Genomic DNA, 20,023 nt, shown 5'->3' with positions numbered 1-20,023 from the left:
TCTCATTGTTCCAACGAATACTTCTGCAGCTGAAAACACACTCAAGCTTTAAACAGCCATACCAAATGACTTTAGCGAAATTTCTTACTAGGTGGTCATTACAGCTCTAAAGTCTTTACTACCTGAAGTATTCAGTGTCTAAAGACAAAAGGGTACAAAGAAATCATTCTCTTTGATTAGCGTTTCCTGATATGTTATAGGTATATGTTACCGTGTGTGTGAGTGTGTATTTCTATTTACATATATATGAATATGTAATATATATTTTTTCTCTCTCTTAGGTATATGGCTCCAGAGGTCCTGGATGACTCTATAAACATGAAACACTTTGAGTCCTTTAAGCGGGCAGACATATATGCCATGGGCCTGGTGTTCTGGGAGATCTCCAGCCGCTGCTCTGTGGGAGGTGAGGATGGAACTGGAAGGAGGAACACAGGGGTGAATAGAACAACAAGGAATACAGGAAACCCTTTCATCTGTTGTTTTTTTTTTCTTTCTGTCAGGCATTCACGAGGACTACCAGCTGCCCTACTTTGACCTGGTTCAGTCCGATCCATCGGTAGAGGAAATGAGGAAGGTGGTGTGTGAGCAGAAGCTTCGACCAAACATCCCCAACCGCTGGCAGAGCTGTGAGGTAAGACGTGTCACTCTGACAGAGCTCGTCTGTGTTTGGTTTATCTGTGTTTCTGTGAAGGGGACAGAAACACACTGGCAGGGCAAAAACTAGTGTTTGTTTATTTTTCTCCATTTGTAAAATCAAAACACATCACTGTAAAAAAAAACTCAGCTACTTTCAGAGAAAAGTATATGAAGTGATGAGGTTTGGGACAATCTTCACAAAACGTAACAAAGTCTTATAAAATGATGACAGCATAGCTGTAACCTGTAAAGAGTTATTTTAGCAGCCTGGGTCCAGCTGTTGCTTTTATATGACTTTTCTTGATGTAAAAGTTCCTACTGACTGGGTCAAAGGTTAAAACAAACACCTCAGGTCACTGTTTGGTCTGATCACCAGCCTGAATCAATACATCACCAAACAAAGGTCTAGAAATAAATCAAATCAAAGGTCGATGGATGCATATGACTGACCACCATTCATGCCAGAGTTTTAAACTAGGATTTTGACCAATCTCTTAGTTCCGTCAGGAAGTTGCGATCGCAACTATTGATTCAAATTCAGCTACTTATCTTAGCCCCATGCACAGTTTTACTTCTTTAAATCTGAGCCAGCAAGATGAAAACATGTTTGATGCTAGAAAATCACATTAGTCATCAAATATTTCCACAAAATCTGTGGACGTTAATTTCTTGAAGTATGGCATGAAAGTGGTGGGAAACTGTTTTGCACAACATAGTGAAACATAGAAAAAAGTTTTTGACCAACTGACAAGGCTTGGCTTTCCAGGATTCAGAACGTGCAGACAGACAAAGTTTTAAGGTGTTTATTGTAGACGTTTGGAAAACTGGATTACTGTAACTGGACTCAGCACTCACGTTGTGGTTTGGGAGCAGGACCAGGACAGGTAAGACTGTCGGGGGCTGGCGATTGAGTGCGGCTGGGATGGTCCGATAAGGGCTTAGGCGAGAAGGAGAGTCCAGGGCCAGTCAAGGGGTCAGAACCAGAGAATCCAAGGTTTGCAGCCAAATCCAGAAAGGGATCCAAAGGGCGAGGTCCAGAAACGAGAGGCGAGGTCGGTTACCGTGTGTCAGAGTCCAGGGAAGTATTTGGCAAGGAGAAGGCAAGGCTCGTGGGTCGAAGGTCAGGCAAGGGTCTGTGAACATGGAATCAGGCAGGAACTGTGGAAAAACGCTGGACATTTACTTCGTCAAGACCGTTCAATAATCTGGCAACTAAGGGCTCTGAGCTGTGGACTTAAATACAGGCAGGAACAGGTGTGACTAATGGCTGTGATTGCGTTGGCGTGGAAACAAGGGTGCAACATGAGACTGAGGGACTGTGGAAAGTCACTGAACTGTGGCATGACTGAGAGCAGGAGGCGTGACAGGAACAGTGGAGCTGTGACACCAACCTTTTCTTCTGCAAAACAAAATGCAGGGCGCATTACTTTTCAGTTATAATTAGGAGCGGCAAGGGGAGAGTTTCTGTCCTAATGAAGGTAAAAGGCATATGTGTCACCTTAAATCAGAGACAAGCCATCAGAACAACCAAAGTTTATTATGTCTGACAACATAAATGTGACCTGGCTGATACTCTGCTTGATTTGGAGTTCAAACTCAACATAGCTCACTAGCTGCTTTGTCATCTGGGCAGCAGGCATAAGTAACTATGATCCTGAGCCTTTATGGAAATGATACATAGTTCCCATGTGACATCACATTTGCAGACACCCCTCCTTTCTCGTTGCCATTACAAAAGGCAATAACTTCAGCCACAGCAGAGGAGACTTTTTTTCAATTGCGGGCTATTTTTGACTGTAGTTGCAATGGGTGTTCCATGTGGGCTTAAAGGATGTTCTAACTTGTGCAGACAGTTCAGCAAAGCGTTGTTTTCACTACATCCCGAAAATCAGGAAACATGAAAGTCCTCAAACAAAGGAGTTGAGTCTGGAACGTCAGAGAGTCTGACTGGAGAACCACAAGAATCAGCCTTTAAAGGCGTCTAGAATCTGCTCGGACCACCTTTATTCTGGTAAAAGTAAAATTTTAAAAAATAAATGTTCTATTAAGTAATGTTAGAGTATAATTGTATGTGTGCTAGAATGACCAGTTTCATGATTTAGAACGTCTCTCCTGTTGATAACTTAGCTGTGCTACGTGCTAAACCCCAAAGCTAACGTTACGGTTAATGAAATTAATTTAAAGTTAAAGGTTTCTGTCAGTAATATAACAAACAGTACAATAAAACTTTGTTACAGTTGAATGATAGTTACAAAGCACTGGCACCACTTTAGGTCTGAATGTAATTCATAAACACACTGTCAACAAGGTATGCCTCTATGTACATGTATGATCTTTAGAAATCTGTTGAAACACTGATTGTTTGAGTCCATTGCTTTTCGGCCATGTAGTACCTCCATGGTGTAGGCACTCTTCGTGGACTAACAATTAATAATGGATTGACAATATCATGGCACAAGATGGACGGCAGATTGTCAGGCTCGTCTGACATTTTTTTCTTTTTTCAGCTCTTACGTGTCAATCCCAGAAGTAGCGGGCGATCTTCTGCATATATCTGTCCCTCACTTGTTGGTCAAGAGTAAGCAAATACCTGGATTTAGTTTGCTTTGAAGCCATCACTGTCTAGGGCTTACTTACCAACATGGCTGAAATATCACGTTGCGCTCTTCCGGCCGGGATCTGTGGGATCCATATGTACATGGAATTCTTGCAGCTATTTTCGTAGATTTATTAGCTTCAAAACATCACAACTTTATGGAAAACTGTTGCAAAATCAGACATTTTAGGTCACAACAAAGACTGGGAAAGAAAAAGTCTAAAAACAAAATCCAAATCCTGGAGGGGCTGATTAGTGTTTTGGATCACTCTCAGCTACTACCACAGCAAAAATGTCCAGGCTTTTTTGGCCATTTTTGGGTTTGCTTGGGTTGACTAGCTGTGGTGGTCATGAATCAGTATGACTCCAAATGTCAATGAGCTGTAGATGTAAATTCAGTGATTACTCTTGAGTTTTACTAAAATCTGTCCAGTGGTTCATGAGATATTTTGCTAACAGACAGAGAAAAAAAAACCCACACAGAGGCAGTTACATTATTGTCTGCCTTTCTTGCCAGATGGTGATAATGAAGGAAGTCTGTTTTCTGATCCTTCTGCTGATTTGTCTTGCTGCTTTTCTGCTGTCCCCATCCAGCAACTGTCTGCATTCTTTCTTTTAGAAGAAAGAAGTGAAATCTTGTGTAAAACTAAAGATGTAAAGGTCTAAAGCTACATGCATGTTCCCCACCCACTCAATCAAAACACCATTCTTTTTTTCACTTGCAGATTAAATCTGGTTTCATTGTTTTGTCTGCAGGTAAACATAAGAATGTGTAGGTAAAGAAAGAGGGTCAGACACGATAAGAGCTGGTCGGATAACATATCTGTGATTTCACAATAGACACAGACATCCAGCCAGACAAGCAGAGAAGTTTTAATAAGTTGGAACTAGAAAATACCTCCAAAATAAAGAAGTGTTTGGCTGCACTGAAAAGTCCTCCAGTGCATGAACAGAAAGGCCTCAGACGGTCAGGATAAGGATCATGAGTCCAGCATCTTACTGGGCTGCAACTGCTGGAGACTAGTTGGTGAAGAGCATCTGCAGGGGAGTCCCAAAAAAGCCTCAGAAAGTTTCGAACATGATCCAAAAATATGTGCAGCATTTCTCTCAAAATAGTTGCAGAGTTATCGCCGACATCTCAAACCCTTCTCGGTTTAGTTTCTGTAATTTTTAGAGCACTGGAGCTGTATCTTTTGTGACTTGCCACCTGTTTAGCTTTAGCTGCTGTATGGAAACATGTAAGTATTTGTAACTTGGCACTATGAGCTGTTTGTGTTTGCACAAGAAAATGTGCATCAAAGTGTTTGTGGAAAACCCTCCTGTAACCTCTCAGCCTTGGTGCACAGCTTCCCTTCAGATTCTCAGCAGGTTTCCTCCCTGAGCTGTCCTTATGACACCTGTCAAACCTGTTACCGTTTGACAAGTGGACCATCCCAGTGACACTGTCCCTGGAGCGGGTCACGCCAACATGGGCTGAGAGTGCGTTAAATGTGTAATGACGTCTCCCTCATATTGTTTTCAAAACATGCTGGATGAACTCAGTTTAGCGATCCTCCTTATGCTTAACCAAAATATTGTAACTACATATAAAGTTGGGCATCATCAACAACCTCTTTGTTGTTAAGGCTTTTAAATCCTGCAGCCAGGTGATCACACAGACCATAAGTCATCACCCCATGACATAACTGAGTTGCAAACCCTGCGTACCTTTTCACATGTCGACTGGGACGGCTCTGTTAGTGCCTCACTTGGCGGCACAAAGGTCCAACGGAGCAGAGGTGGGTTGACTATAATCCTTCTGCTGCCTCGGTCCATTTAGAAATCACACAGAGAAGGCTAGAAGGTGTCTAAGTCCCGGCTTGAAGTCAAGATGAAAAAAAAGAGAAATAAGAAGGCACAAGAAGAAAATATAAATCAAATAAAACTGTTGTAGTAAATGGGGAAGGAGGCAAACCCAGAGTGCAGACTCAAACTTAAAAGGAGTTCATTTATTAAACTAAAGTAAACAAAAACAAAGGGCTGACGTGGCAGCAAAATAAGAAAGAAAATCCAAACATAAATTAACATGGCATGGAGCAGAACGTGACGACATGGAACCAAGAGCGGGGGAAACGGGAAACAATGATCCAGCAGAGTAGTGAGGTAAGTGACCGAGTTTTAAGCATGGAGGGTGACGAGGAAATTGGACACAGGTGGTTGACAACAATTGACAGCAGGTGGAGGTGGGCGTGACAGGAGACCGGGAGTAGCAACTGGGGAGGAGTAAATGGTAGCAATAAACAGGAACAGGGAGAAACTAAACTGAAACGATAACTCAACAAAAACAACAAATCGGAACATAAAAACTCAAATCCTCACAAAAACAGATAAAACTAAGATAATTTTGGCCAAAACAAAAAAGAACAACATTAAATTGAAAAGTTTTCGAAGTGTCTACAGACGCAGGTGAATAGAGGCAGATGCTGCTTTTAGAGAACGCACATCCTCCCCTGCTTGCGTTTTCAGACAAACAAGTTAATTATTTTAGCAGCTTAATGCCTGATGTGAATAGAACTGTTCCCTTCAGTCGATTCACTCAGTATAACATATGTACTGTGGGATATCATGCACCCGCGTGTCCTGGCTGAAGACACTTTTAATCACGCCTTTAGGCAAATGACGTGATGACGACAAGTGACAGGCCCCGCCTGCGCTATGTAACCGTCCGTCATCACAGTCATTCCTCAGTTCTTACGCTCTTCAATTCGCTAAGAACACCTCTCAGAGTCAGGCTAGCTAGCTGCTGCTAGTTAGTTCTGTTTCACAAGGCTGCTCGGAATGAGCTTAACTGCTTTTGTTGGTGTTAGCCACTGCTGCCTGCTGGTAAGTGTGCCTGCCCGCAAAGCGCTAGTCTCAAGTTTTCTTGCACAGTTCAGCGTTTGTGGTTCGGGATGAGCACAAAGCTGACACAAGCGAAGCAGAAGTCTTGTGTTTGCACCTGTCCTCAGGGGTGCGGCTTCTCGCTCCACGAGAAGGACCAACACGAAGCTTGTCCCGTCTGTCTGGGGATCGTTCACGCTCGCAGAAAGTCGGCAAACTTGGTTTCATCCGAGTACGACGAAGACGGCTTTTCGGTCGGTGTTCCCTGCTTCCAGCTGGGTGGACTACATGGATTATGCTGATGGGTTAGCTGGAAATAAAGAAGGTGCTGCTTAGTCTCAGTTTCTACTGGACCCTCATCAGGCATACAATGATGTGCTGGACATTGGTCTGGACATTCAAGGTCTGTCAGAGGACGAGGATGATTTTTTTGTCGAATCAGGGTTCCGCAGCCGCTGCTGCGCCGGCAGGCCAGGACAGCATGTCATTCCTCTCCATGTACCGGCGTGCGGCTGAGAAACCGGACGTGGAGTGGCCCTGTCCCCCTCCTGTTCAGAAACCATCGCAGTTTGCCGGGGTTTACCTCCCTGCAGAGCCGGTCTAGGTCAAAAACCGTTTGCCCATGTTCCCAGATTTTGTCTCGGAACTGACAACCTCGTGGAACAAACCGCTGTCCACCCGCGTTACTGTACCCGGATTTGGACAGTATCTGGATCTGGAAGGCACTGAGAAAGCTGGGCTGGTAAATATTCCACCCATATCCCTGGCGGCATATTTCGCGCCGTCCCACAACCATGGCGTGAGCAGCCCCACATCCCTTCCATCCAAGCATAAAAACCGTATGCCCATTTTCCCCGATTTTATCTCGGAACTGACAGACCTTGTGGAACAAACCACTGTCCACCCGCGTTACAGTACCCAGCTACAGACAGTATCTGGATCTGGAAGGTGCAGAGAAAGCCGGGCTGGGAAATATACCTGGATGGTCCGGTGGCGGCTGATGGGCTGTTTGGACAGTGTCTTGACGCCATACAGGCGGAATTTAAGCTGAGGAAGAAACCGACTGAAGCACTTGGCTGTAATATTCCCAGACGTGATGTGAGACCCAAGTCCAGCATGAGCACTCGCAAACCGGCAGTACCACCGCCTCCACCGAAGAGAGCGGCACTGCCCGCGAGCCTCAGCTCCCAGCCGGTACAGCCACAAATTTACAGCCAAGCTCCTGGCCACATGGCTTGGAGCAAAGGTCCCCCTCCGAATCTTCAGAGGAGCTCAACGTTTCGGAGGAAGAAAACAGTCCTCCTAGCAGCAGGACTACAAATTCAGGGATTTCAGGAGCAGGGAGACATGACCGTCTGCTTTCGGCGGCCACCAAAAAGGCGTTTTGTTGGTTTTGTTTGGGGTCCCAGTCCCAAGAGGTGCTGCGTTTCCCACAGTCTCCCAAGCACTATTTCCCCACTCACACAATGTTTACACTAAAAGCCCCCAGTTTGGGTGCTGTAAATATTTGTCAAACCACAACGAATGTTCAGAATGTTTGTGTAAATCTTTCAATAAAGACTGCATTTTCTGAAAAAAAAAAGGTGTAAATCAAATGACTGCAGGCAGCAGTTGAAAAATGCTGCACCTCTCTCACACGACGATAGAGGGCAGAACCTCCTCGCTAACAGTGCAGCAGATCAGTCACCTGGCCTCACGGCTCCCTCTCTGGCGCGCATGAGCACTATGGGTGGAAAAAACCGTTGCTATGGGTTACCGGTTACAGTTCCGCCATAGACCTCTCCGCTTCAACGCTGTGGTAAACACAGCTATCGGAGTCGAAGCAATGAAAATTCCGAGAGAGAAAATAAACACGCTGTCAGCAAAAGGACCAATTCGAGTGGTTCCAGCTTCGGAGATGAACAAAGGTTGGTACAGCCGTTATTTCGTTGTTCCGAAAAAAGATGGCGGGCTCCGTCCGATCTTGGTCTTGAGGGTGTTAAACAAGTACCTACAAACGTACAAATTTGAAATGCTAACACTTAAACATCTTCTTAATGCTGTCGGGCCGCGATACACCCGGACCACAGACAGTTTCTGAGGTTCACCTTCAAGGGCCTAGCCTACGAGTACGTAGTACTGCCCTTCTGACTGTCTCTCGCACCCCACACCTTCACACAATGTGTGGAGGCGGCGTTAGCTCCCCTCAGAGAAAAAGAAATCCGTATTTTAGCTTATCTGGACGACTGGGCTCTGATAGCCAGCTCCAGAGAGCAGGCGACAGAACAGCTGTCTCAGGTCTTGTCACACATTCAAGCACTAGGCTTTTCTGTGAATTTTCAGAAAAGCTCACTGACTCTGAGTCAGAAGTTTTCATTTCTCGGGCTGGAAATATGCTCCCTGTCGGGCAGAGCTCGTCTCTCAGAACACCGAGTCGCCACATTTCACCGCTGCCTCGCTCAGTTTCAGTTGGGACGCAAACTGCGTTTCCAGACGATCTTACAGCTGATGGGCATGATGGTGTCGATGATCGCAGTAGTGGCACTTGGACTGCTGAAAATGCGCCCGTTTCACTGCTGGACTCGTTCTCACGGGCTGTGTGTGTCACGTCACCTCCACAGGAAGCTAACAATGACCGCCTCTTGCATGCTGGCTCTCAGACCCTGGAGGGAGCCCGGCCTGTTGTGCCAAGGCTCACCAATAGTGTCCACAGATGCCTCCCTAATGGGGTGGGGGGCTCTGTGCGATGGTGTGGCGGTGAGGGGGGTTTGGACACCGGCACAATCCAAGCTCCACATAAACCACCTAGAGCTATTAGCAGTCTTGCGGGCTTTGAGACGCTTTTGCCAAGTTCTGACGGACCTTCATGTTCTGATCAGAACCGACAACACGACTGTGATTTCATACATCAACAGACAAGGGGGGACGCGTTCACTTCCCCTGTTAAGACTGTCTCACACTCTCTTGCACTGGTGCAGCATACATTTTCTATCCATCAGGGCCACTGACGTGGCTGCCCCGCTGATCAGCCGGGCTCGGTGAAGAGCGGTTATTGAACTGAGGAATGACTGTGATGACGGACGGTTACATAGTGCAGGTGGGGCCTGTCATTTGTCATCATCACGTCATTTGCCTAAAGGCGTGATTAAAGGTGTCTTCAGCCAGGACAAGCGGGGGCGTGATATCCCATAGTACATGTGTTGTACCGAGTTCATGTCTGTCAGGGAGCAGTAGTTATATGCATAACATTACATTTTTTTTTCATTTCAGGCTACAGCCCTGACTGAACAGGTCTAAAAACCACACTGATGATACTAAAAACTGGTCCAAATCTTGTACACTTTAGAAATGAAGTTAAGAAAGTATATTAAATCATAAATGTAAGAGCAGCTGCCAAGGTGGGCAAAAAAATAATGTGCACAACTAAGAATACAGTCTTGTAAGCCGTGCATAAACAACAGGGATTTTCAAAGACTGTTCACTTGGTCGCAAACTCAGAACTCTGTGAGATTGCAATTTACAACTCAAGTTTATATGTTTTTGCAACTTTGACACGGATGGTATTCAGCAGTTGCAGCAAAGAGAGATACTGGATTTGACAATAAGGTAAAACGAGCTAAAACAAGTGTGACCGGGCCAAACTGCAGAGGCAAGCACAATATCTTTGATACGTTTATTTTAATATCATAAATAATCGTGTGTTTTTTCTGCTACAAACAAGTTATTCTGGTATTTACTGTTGATAGAGGCACTGAAATTCAAAGAATGATGAAATTTGGACAAACAGAATAATTTCTCTGGATTTAGTTTTATTGTCTCTGAACAGTTTCCGTCCAACTCTTTCTAAATGTTTCTGTGGGGTCAGCTCAGACTCCGTGGAGTTGAAACCTCCCAGAGAGCCTCTCCCTCAGTAACTGGTGTTAAATGCTGGTTTCCTCAGAGGGCTTGGCTCACTCGTCTTTAAGTTAGCCCATAAATCAGACCGACAGATTTAGGTACACGGTGCGTCGGCCAAAAGTGTTTTAATGTAGAAGCTCTTCTGTAAGATTCAGCTCAGGAAGCTGTGGAAATGTGATGAGTGTTTTTGCGGTTTTAATCCGCCTGATGGATGAAACCATGTCGGCTGCTATAATGAGCAGAGGAGGAGGTTCACAGACCTGCTACTATATTTTCAGCAGACGCTTAGAGACACATTGACTCATAAATACCAGGCACTTCTTACAGCCTTGCTGAGGCAGACAGGAAGCAACCAGTTCTCTACAAATATTTGTCATGTCTAGTTGAAAGTTGTCTGTCAACACAACCTAGTCATTGTTTTTTGGGGTTTTTTTTTCCTTGTGTGTGTTTTGTTTCCATACTTGAGAGCTGATAAGAGGATAAGGTTCTAGTTTTAGTCTCTTGTAACATATGATGCTTACTCTTTTTGTGATAAATGATGGCTGACTTTGCATGTTATATAGCCTTGCAGCTAGCTCCCTCTGCTGCCCCCTCCTCCTCCTGCAGTAACTGTCTGTTAGCAGGGACTGTTTCCAGCTGTATTCATCCACCTCCTGGGTGCTTTGAGCATAAATCAGCATCATCACTTTCCATATTGTGTTAACTTTATGTCTAATTAAACGCCCGACTTGTGTTTGACTCAACTTTGCAGTGAGTGACAGCAAGTCTCCTGTTATTTCCCTTAAACCCAAATGGCACTCATCATACCATGTCAGGTCATTCTGGGTTTTTTTTAGGAATCTGGACTGTGACAGTGCTCAGTTCTTTTAAAAAAATGAAGACCTAAACCAGTCTCTACTTAGACAAGAAGAAAACAAAGTAAAGTAACCATAAAAGTTGTTTTACTTTTTCCATAACAAACCGTGGGCAGCACAAAACTAATCTCTCCCTCTCCCAAGAAGGTGGCTGCTCTCTGCTGAGTTCTGGTGAGGTTTTTAGGGAAGTATTAAGAAAAGTGTACTCTAACTTAGATGTGATAGAGTATGATAGCCCACAATGGTTTTTAGGATGCACAAAACTTATGTAGCGAGGTGGTGGTGGTTTATTATTGTGGTGGCAGCATATCAGAGTCCTGGGTGGAGCATGAGGGGCAGCATAGCCATGACATGGGACCTGCACGTATTGACAAGACTTTGAAGCAGAAGTGATCACTCTGGCTTCATGCCTGTGACTGTTATTGTGACAAGGTCATGGAAAGAATGAAGCATAAACATGTTGACTCGTATCTGCATCCTGACACTAGCCTCGGGGCAGGGTGGGACCAGGGGACACTGTGTCAGCGCAGGACAGGGTTCCTACAGTCTTGGAAAGTATGGAAAATATGGATTTTTGTTTTAGTATTTTCCAAGTCTGGATAAGTCTGGAAAAAAGTGCTTTCAGACTCCACTCCTTGTTTCATTTTCTAAACTGAAAATCTAAAATGAAAAATAAAGGGCAATCAAGAAAAATAATTTTACTTTTAGATCATCCACTACAAGTGTTAACTTTAAGAATTTAAGAATTCTAAGTATCTAACCCATAATCATGTATAAACTCATACATTATAGCAGGTTTCATGGTATGAAGAGCCCACTCCATGCAAATGCAAATGCAAAACACTTGAGGTGTTTGGGTTTTGTCCAAAAAGACACATCAAATCATAAAGAGCTGTGGACTGTACTGTGAACCTCTTCATACCCCTTGAACTTTTACACATTTTGATACGTTACAACCACAAACTTCAAAGTATTTTACTGGGATTTTATGTGACAGACCACCAAAAAGTAGCGCATAATTGTGAAGTTGAGAGGAAATGAGTCATGGTTTAAAAAATGCTTTACAAATAAAAACCGTAAAATGGTGGCGTGCATTTGTATTCAGCCCCTCTGAGTCAGTACTTTGTAGACCCACATTTTGCTGTGATTCCATCTGCTAGTATTCTGGGGTTTGTCTCTACCAGCTCTGCACATCTAGAGACTGAATTTTGCCCATTCTTTTTTGCAAAAACAGCTGCAGCTCAGTCAGATTGGATGGAGTGTCTGTGAACGGCAGTTTTCAAGTTTTCAACCCTCAGATTCTCAGTTGGATTTAAGTCTGGATTTTGACTGGGCCGTTCTAATGAATATGGAGTGGATCTGGCTGGATGTTTCAGGTCGTTGCTGGAAGGTGAACCTCCGCCCCAGTCTCAAGTCTTTTACAGCCTCTAACAGGTTTTCTTCCAGGACTTTCCTTTATTTAGCTTCATCCATCTTCCTATCAGCTCTGACCAGCTTGCCTGTCCCTGCTGTAGAAAAACATCCCCACAGCATGATGTTGCCACCACCATGTTTCACAGTAGGGATGGTGCATTCAGGGTGATGTGCAGTGTTAGTTTGGTCTGATCTGAGCAGAGCGTCTTCTTCCACATGTTTGTCGTTTCCCTACATGGCTTGTGTCAAACTGCAACCAGAACTTCTTCTGTTTTTCTTTCAACAATTTCTTTCTTGTTGCCACTCATCCATGAAGGCCACATTTGTGGAGTGCAAGAATAATAGTTGAAAACAGTGTATCATTTCACTTTACTCTTATGAGCAGTGTGTGGTTGTAATGTGGTTAAATGTGAAAAAGTTCAAGGGGTATGAATACTTTTGCTAAGGCACTGCATGTGTCATTCAGAGCATAGTGGGATCATCATCCAGTGTAAACTAGGCTACTCAGAAAAACCGGCCCAGTACCACCTGCTGGACGCTTAGTATGAGACGTTGTCCTCATGTCTCTGTCTCTGTGTCTCTGCAGGCTCTGCGGGTCATGGCAAAGATCATGAGGGAGTGCTGGTACGCCAACGGAGCAGCGCGTCTCACCGCCCTCAGGATCAAGAAAACTTTGTCTCAGCTGAGCCAACAAGAAGGAATCAAGATGTAGACACAACAACCAAACACACATGTATACACACCCGTGACTGACACCTGTATCGATAGCATTACGACATCTGTCCTTGTGATTGTTCTGATAATCCTCCATTTAATTTCAAGAGAAGTTGAGACGTTTCATTTCATGACTTCATTCACTGACTGAAGAATCTGGTTTGTTGTGTTTGTGTGTTGCACTGAGCTGACACACACCCATACACACACAAATGATTGGAAGGATAGATCAGATGAAGGATGTTTGTGCCTGAAAGGGATGATGGAAGTGTTTAAGGAAGCTTCTTCTCATTCTGACTTTTATTTAACCACTCATTACACACTCAACAAGAGGCCGCCCTCATCTTCATCTTCATCAGCCATTCTTCTGTAAATCACTGTTTCATTCTTCATCTCAGAGGGAAAAGCTTCTCTTTAGTAGGGCTGCGACCTGCCATTTAGACCAGACCAGAAAAGAGTGTCTACCTTTAGGCTCGACTTCAGCGCACAGAAAAAGATTATAGGGTTAAACTAATTTATATTGAAACGTATTAATTGCTGCAGGAGTTTTTAAATTTTTTCCCATGGTGAAAGGTGGGGGCTTCTATTACACCTGACAGTGCATTTAAGCTAAACTAATATCCACACAATGACTGTCAGGAGGACAGCAGCGCTCCAAAGGGTTCGACCTTGGTGCAGCTATGCTTAAAGACACTAATCTGAGTCTATAATGTGGTTCAACAGTTCAGCCTGGCTCCTCAGTGGAACCCAGCTCTTCTAGTTCCCCTGACACATAATGGATTGGCTCTGTGTCACTGCCACCTTTTTATGTGTGGAAGAAAAATCGCCATCATTGAGAAGGGAGTTTACGGTGTCTGTGTGACATGAACTTATTCCCGTCTCTCGACAGTTGGGTTCCTTCCTGAAGCGACATCTTGGTCAAACAAAGTTAACAGTCACAGTTCCCCCCGCCTCTGCAGGGCTTTCAGGAAAACAGTAGAAGGAATGATGACCGGTGTAACAAAGCTGACCAGTAATGACTCTGAATAAAGCTGTGTGTATTAACGGTCAGGTAACACACAGCTAAAACATGTAATCAGCTCTGAATGTGCTGAAGTTGTTTCCATGCCAACAGATGCTGATTGTGATGTGACCGTTTGTCCTAAACGTCAGAATTTACACACACATTCGTTGCAGCCTGAATGCAGCTGTGCTGAGTCTGTCTGAAACAACATCATGACAGTAACCAGATGTCCAGTATAAGCCTGTTAGTTATTGTCCCTAGTTATTAATATATGCCAATGGTCTGAAGAGCGTCAGAGAGCTGACAGTGGCGATCAGCAGACGCACAGTAGTTTGCAGCCCTACTGTAGAGTTAGGTTCCATTAGATGAGGCCTGTACCTGGTCTCATCTGGTCACATCATCATGTTGTGAGTTCAGTCTCCTGGTGCTGTCAGGGAGCCACTCCGCTCACTGTTTTTGGATTTGCTTTTTGGTGGCAAAGGATTTATTTTATTATTTTAATTTTTTTCTTTTTCTTTTTTTTGTCTGAATTAAACTGGACATGGTGACCTCATTCATTTTTTGGCAAACATGCTGCAACATATGCAATATAAAGTAGATGAATAAATGTGTCTATTTTCTATACTCTTCTCTGCTAAACCACAAACAGCAAGACCAACAACAATCAGCTGCCACCATGCCTTCCAAGCCAGCTGTTACCGGAAAGTGCCAGTGCTTTAAAACCCAACTCCTCTCATGTCGGCTGCTGTACACAGCTGTGTGTGTGTGTGTGTGTGTGTGTGTGTGTGTGTGTGTGTGTGTGTGTGTGTGTGTGTGTGTGCGTGTGCGAGCCCTAAGAGGCCTGTAGGAGCCCAGAATAGAGCCAGCTTGTACTATGCACACCCAAGATGTATGAATGGGTAGCAGCAGGGAACACACACACACACATACAGCACACACACAAACCTGGACAGCTACAGCCAGCAAACATTCTGGTGCCATTTTGTTACAACTTCACCCTGAACCACCTCAGCAACAAGTCATCGTCCAGCTCGTCCTGTCAAGAGTCTGGAACTACGCTGCCTCCAAACATCACCATGCAAAGACCTGTCAGTATCACTGATGTTGCCCGATAAACATCAGCCCTCTGACTGTGCAGCAGCACACATCACCTCTGCAAGAAACAACAACAACAAAAAGCAGTGAGCTACTTTGATTTAAATATAGCAAATGGATATTTACTAAGCCATAGGTTTTCCAGGTGTCTGTTATTGTTTTTGTTTTTTGTTGCACTGTCTTTTTCTATCAGAATGTGCATTTACGACAAATAGAAACATCAGCTTAATAAGCCTTAAGGGACCAACACATAAGAGTCAATATATGCTCTTAATATGACTTTTTTTTAAACATACTTTTTATGAATAAAGATGCACAAATATATATATATATATATGTATATATATATATATATACATATATATATATATTAGTAGTATTAAAACCTGATGATTGATTACTATGATTAATATAGTTTGATTCTATGTAAAAGACAAAAGAGATAAATGTAGCACCTGATTTTTCTTTCAGTCCTGTGTTTTTTGCCAGCGTGGCCATACATGCAAACTGCTTTGATTTAATGTGTTCATGTCTGAGTGTAATCAGAAGGACTTGGTTTGTAACATACAGGTCTAAAGCAGGTTGGAGTTAAACACGGGAAGTGATCAGATCAGTTTCTGTTCAGCAATAAGTGCACTTGTGTTTCACTCAGAGTTTACCTGTATGGCAGGTTGGATGTTGATATCTGTCTGTCTCCATTGTTCTTCTTTATGGATTCATGATGTATTAATGTGCTGCTACTTGGTTGACCACCCAGCTGCCTGAGTAGATGTTTGAGCTGCGGTTGGATGTACATATCTTCAGTTTGCCTGTGCCAATCCATTATCATCATCATCATCATCATCATGGCTGTAGTTGTCAGCCAGTATCTGTGGAAGATCAGCAGTTTGTGTCACTGATGACGATCTTTGGTTCATCAAATTTATGAACTTTTAACAAAAAGCTACAATGGATGAAAATTGCTGTGCCATTTTATTGATGGGCATCAAACAAGCTTTATCCCTCACAGAACATTCAGTTAGAAGCATACCAAGCGGGTTAAAGCAGGGGGAAGGTAAAGGTAGCAACAGAAGGTAGTATCTCACTGGGCTGTGTCTAGTTTGCTAACAGCATTCGCGAGGGAGGCTCTAAAATGTCTCGAAAGGTTCGCAGGGGGTTCTCAATTTTCTTGATTGAGTTGCAAAAGCTTGCTGACCTGTCGCTTGAATTTTGAACATGTTCAAGAATTTGTGCAGCAAATTGTTTTTTCAAAATAGACTTGTCATAGGCATCTTGAACCCTTTTCAATACCTAAAGCTGTATTTTAGCAGCTGCACAGTAGCTGTCATTATGACAGGAAGCACCCATTGCTACAGCCTTGAATGTACAGGTCTAAAAACCACTCCAATGATAAATTATTATGAAAAATAAAGAAAAACTACTTAAGATTTGCCCATCATTGTTTCAGAAATCTTCTCCAAATCGCTTAAATCTTAAATGTGGGGTTGGCTACCAAGGTGGACAATGAAATATTGTGCATTGTTTAGAAGACAGTTCTGCGAGCCATGCCCACAGAAATAGGCCATGATTTTTCAAAAATTGGCTGCTCAACGGGTCCACATGGCTCACTGGTCCCTTGGTACCAAACACTCAGAATTCAATTAGACTGCACCCGAAAACTTACCATTTTTCTTGCAATTTTCAGTCGTCAACTCGTCTCCAATGGTCATAGTCCGGTGAGATACTGCCTAAATGGATTTATGCCCCATGTAAAAACTCTGTCAAAGTCTTCATATCAGCCAGTCAGAATTCTTTTCATTTTATGATTTTTAGTTAGCAGGATTCTGTGTCCTACTTTGTAGACAACTCAAGGTGTTCTTCACAAGGAACATCATCATCTGGTGAAGATCTGTCAGCTAAATTAGACAAAGTGATGCAAGAATGGGACACTCCACAATTGTATCAATAAAACCAAAACCAAGAGTCACTCTGCCGTACATCTTTTAGTTCATAAATGGTGCTACATCCCTGAAAAACAGAACAAACCTCAGTTTACCAGCTGACAGTGAATGTGACACCTCCATGATCACTTGCTGCAAGCTACAGGCAGCAATGTCATTTTGTCCTCAAAGAAAATGAAGCTGACAGAGTTCTGCTTCAAACAGTGTCTTTTCATATTTCTAAGTCATCCCTGTGAATAAAATATTCCTTATGTAGAAATGGTTAAAAGTGGCAGAAGTGACATTTTTAGTTTTTGGAAATATCTTCTGGAGTAAACAAATATCTTCATTTTTTTTAAATAAAGTGAAGTGGATTTTGCTGCTAGTACAAAAATAAGAAGAGGGGGATAGGGGGACATAATGTGCTGAATTAATAATTGTCCAGAAGTGGTCAAACTGCTATGGCTGGATGGTGACAACCAGGACCATGGATTTATCATTTGGAGCTTTGTGGGTTTAGGGCCGGTGGTTTAGTGGAAAATTCTAAATAATTTGTCAGACATCCCTTTAAGACGTCCTGGGCTTTCAGTTAGACTTGAGGCTATAATTTTGTTTTCCATTAGCAAAGTCATTCTCTTGGACATTAACAACAACAACATGAACTGAGCAGCACCTCTGCTACACCTCTACTGTAACAACCTTCATTCTGTCTTAAAGTCACCAGCAGCCTTTAACTTTTCTGTTCAAACCAAGTTTTTTTTATTTTTTAAATGAACCCAGCTCTTGTTTTTTGGTAGTCTTTATACAGAAATCTTTGTCTTTGGTCCATTCTTGCCTTTTTATTTTGTCATTCCACGTTGTTGAATTGATTGAACATCTGCAGCTACAAGGAGACCCAACCCCAACCTCCCCTCACTGCAACCCAGACTTGCAGCTCCAACCACTCCATCTATGTCCAAGTTACATACAAACCCTTGGGTCAGGTAGATCCCCTCAGGTGAGGTAGATTCTTTTGATCAGGTGGGCACCTTAGGTCGGGTAGACCTCTCAGAGCCGGGTAGACTCCTCAGGTCTGGTAGATTTCTTCAACTGGGAGGGCCTCTCAGGCCAGGGAATCCTCACAGATACAGTAAATTCCTCCAGTCGGATACGTTCTTTTGGTCAAGTTGACCCCTCAGGTCGGGAAGATACTTCTGATCAGGTAGACCCCCTTCAAGTCTGGTAGGTCAGGTGGATCTCTCGTGTTAAGCAGATCCCAAAAGTCGTGTAGACCTCTTCAATCCAATAGGTCCCTCTGGTCATGTAGACTCCTCAGGTTGTGTAGATCCTGTCATGTCGAGAGGACGACTCTGATGAGGCAGACCCCTCAGGTCATGCAAGTCTCCTCGGTTGGGGTAGACCCCTCAGGTTGGGTAGATTCTTTCAATTGGCTAGGTTTCTCAGGTTTGTGTTTGGGTTGTGGAGTTGAACAGTTTAGAGGCCCTTCTTGGTGAAATGAAGATGTGATGGAAGCAGGTGGTGTCGATGAACATCAATGCTAAGCTAATCGGATCTGTTACAAACATATCTGTAGTCCAAACAGGGTTCTGCAAGAACTCTATTTTTAATGTACAGCAGGTTTCAGCAAGTCAGGGTGAAGTCTGTGCCATTGGTGTCTATAACATTGTTGGACAAACAAAGTGTCTGATTAATGTTCAGCACCGTCAGAACAAGCAGAAGCTTTGGACTAAAACATGCTGAGATATAGTGACAGAGATCAGACAAGCTGTAGTTTTCACCAACAGCTGAACCCCCACAGCCTGTCTCAGGATGTTTACCCTGTTCGGTTGGGTTTTACTTCACCAACCAGACTTAAAAGTCGCTGAGAATAACCTGTTGTAGCCTGACCTTTCTGCCTGTAGCTCAAGTTTACCGTACAAACTGCCAATTTCAGCCTGAACATGGAAGAAATAGCGCCTGTCTTTCTTTTTTGCAAAGTTTGGGTGAGTTGTGTCGAGGTGGATCTCACAGATTGACCACAGGGCCTGCATCAGGGTCAGATGAGGGTTGTGTTCTGATTGCCATCATCATCATCAGAGTTGGATCTGATTCTCTGAGCTGCAGTGAGGGTCCGTGGCAGCAACCGCAGCAGAGAGCTTTATCATGTTTTCTTTTGTGCCTCAGTTGAACTTTTCTCCTGGACAGACGGGACTGCATGTGATCATGTGTCTGCATTACGTGCTTTATATCGATGTCATCCAAAAGCTGAGAAATAGCTTAAGATACAAACAGTAATTAATCTTAAAAAGGTCACTTAATCAAAAAGAAAATACCTCTGATTAAAGACCAATGTGTTTTACCTCACTGTAAATATTTTTGATTTGTTTACTCCAGGTTCGCAGTTTGTTTCTCTGAAGTGCTTCAGATGCTCTTTTCAACGGTACTTTCTGTCAGGTTGTATTGTGTCTGTATAGTATTTCTTTCTCCTGTGATCTGTTGTCTGTGGGCTGTATAGTCAAAGAGCTTTCCAAACATCTCAGCCCATCTCTGAGCTCTGGGTGCAGATGCCTTGTTCAGTATGCTCCTTTTGGTTTAACAGAAATAATGAAAACAAACAGGAGTTTGGAGTGGAGGGGATGGACTGAAGCAGAAACCCCTCACAGTCGCTTCACTTCTCCTCAGCTCGCAGATTTGTGCATTTCTAAATGTGTTCTTTTTTAATATAGCGTGTACAGCTGAATGAGAGATCAACATAGGAACTAGAGGATTGATACTTCTGTTACCTTCTAACATAGATCATGTAGAAAAAAAAAGTGTGAATAAAGAAAGTTTCACTAGACTGTCTGTTCTGGTTGCTTTATTTGTCAAAAATCAGATCAAGGAAATCCAAGAGAAAAGCTATATTAATTTTGGTCAAACCTTGAAAATAATAGGCACAATCTTATAAAAGGCATCACAAGATGTCATGTTTAGAGTGTTGGAGATAATTCTCCATTACTATCACAACAAATTTTAGCTCAGTATCTGTAAAATTGGCTGTGTTATAACCATTTTGTGTAGTGTAATGTTGTTTAGC

The 20,023-nt window shown here is 43.3% G+C and overlaps 1 protein-coding gene across 1 annotated transcript in view; it reads left to right on the top strand.

The window, feature by feature from the left end:
• The window catches only part of tgfbr1b (transforming growth factor, beta receptor 1 b), a 78,771-nt gene extending 58,980 nt beyond the window's left edge, over positions 1-19,791 (top strand). The window contains exons 7-9 of the mRNA XM_017436915.3: positions 282-406; positions 504-634; positions 12,824-19,791. Coding sequence (XP_017292404.1) covers positions 282-406; positions 504-634; positions 12,824-12,949 — 382 coding nt within the window. The 3' untranslated portion in view covers positions 12,950-19,791. The remainder of the gene's footprint in view (positions 1-281; positions 407-503; positions 635-12,823) is intronic.
• Positions 19,792-20,023: the final 232 nt, after the last annotated feature.

The sequence above is a fragment of the Kryptolebias marmoratus genome, linkage group LG21 (genome assembly GCF_001649575.2).
Source record: "Kryptolebias marmoratus isolate JLee-2015 linkage group LG21, ASM164957v2, whole genome shotgun sequence".
NCBI classification, from domain to species: domain Eukaryota; kingdom Metazoa; phylum Chordata; class Actinopteri; order Cyprinodontiformes; family Rivulidae; genus Kryptolebias; species Kryptolebias marmoratus.
This window is presented reverse-complemented; position numbering and strand designations above follow the sequence as displayed.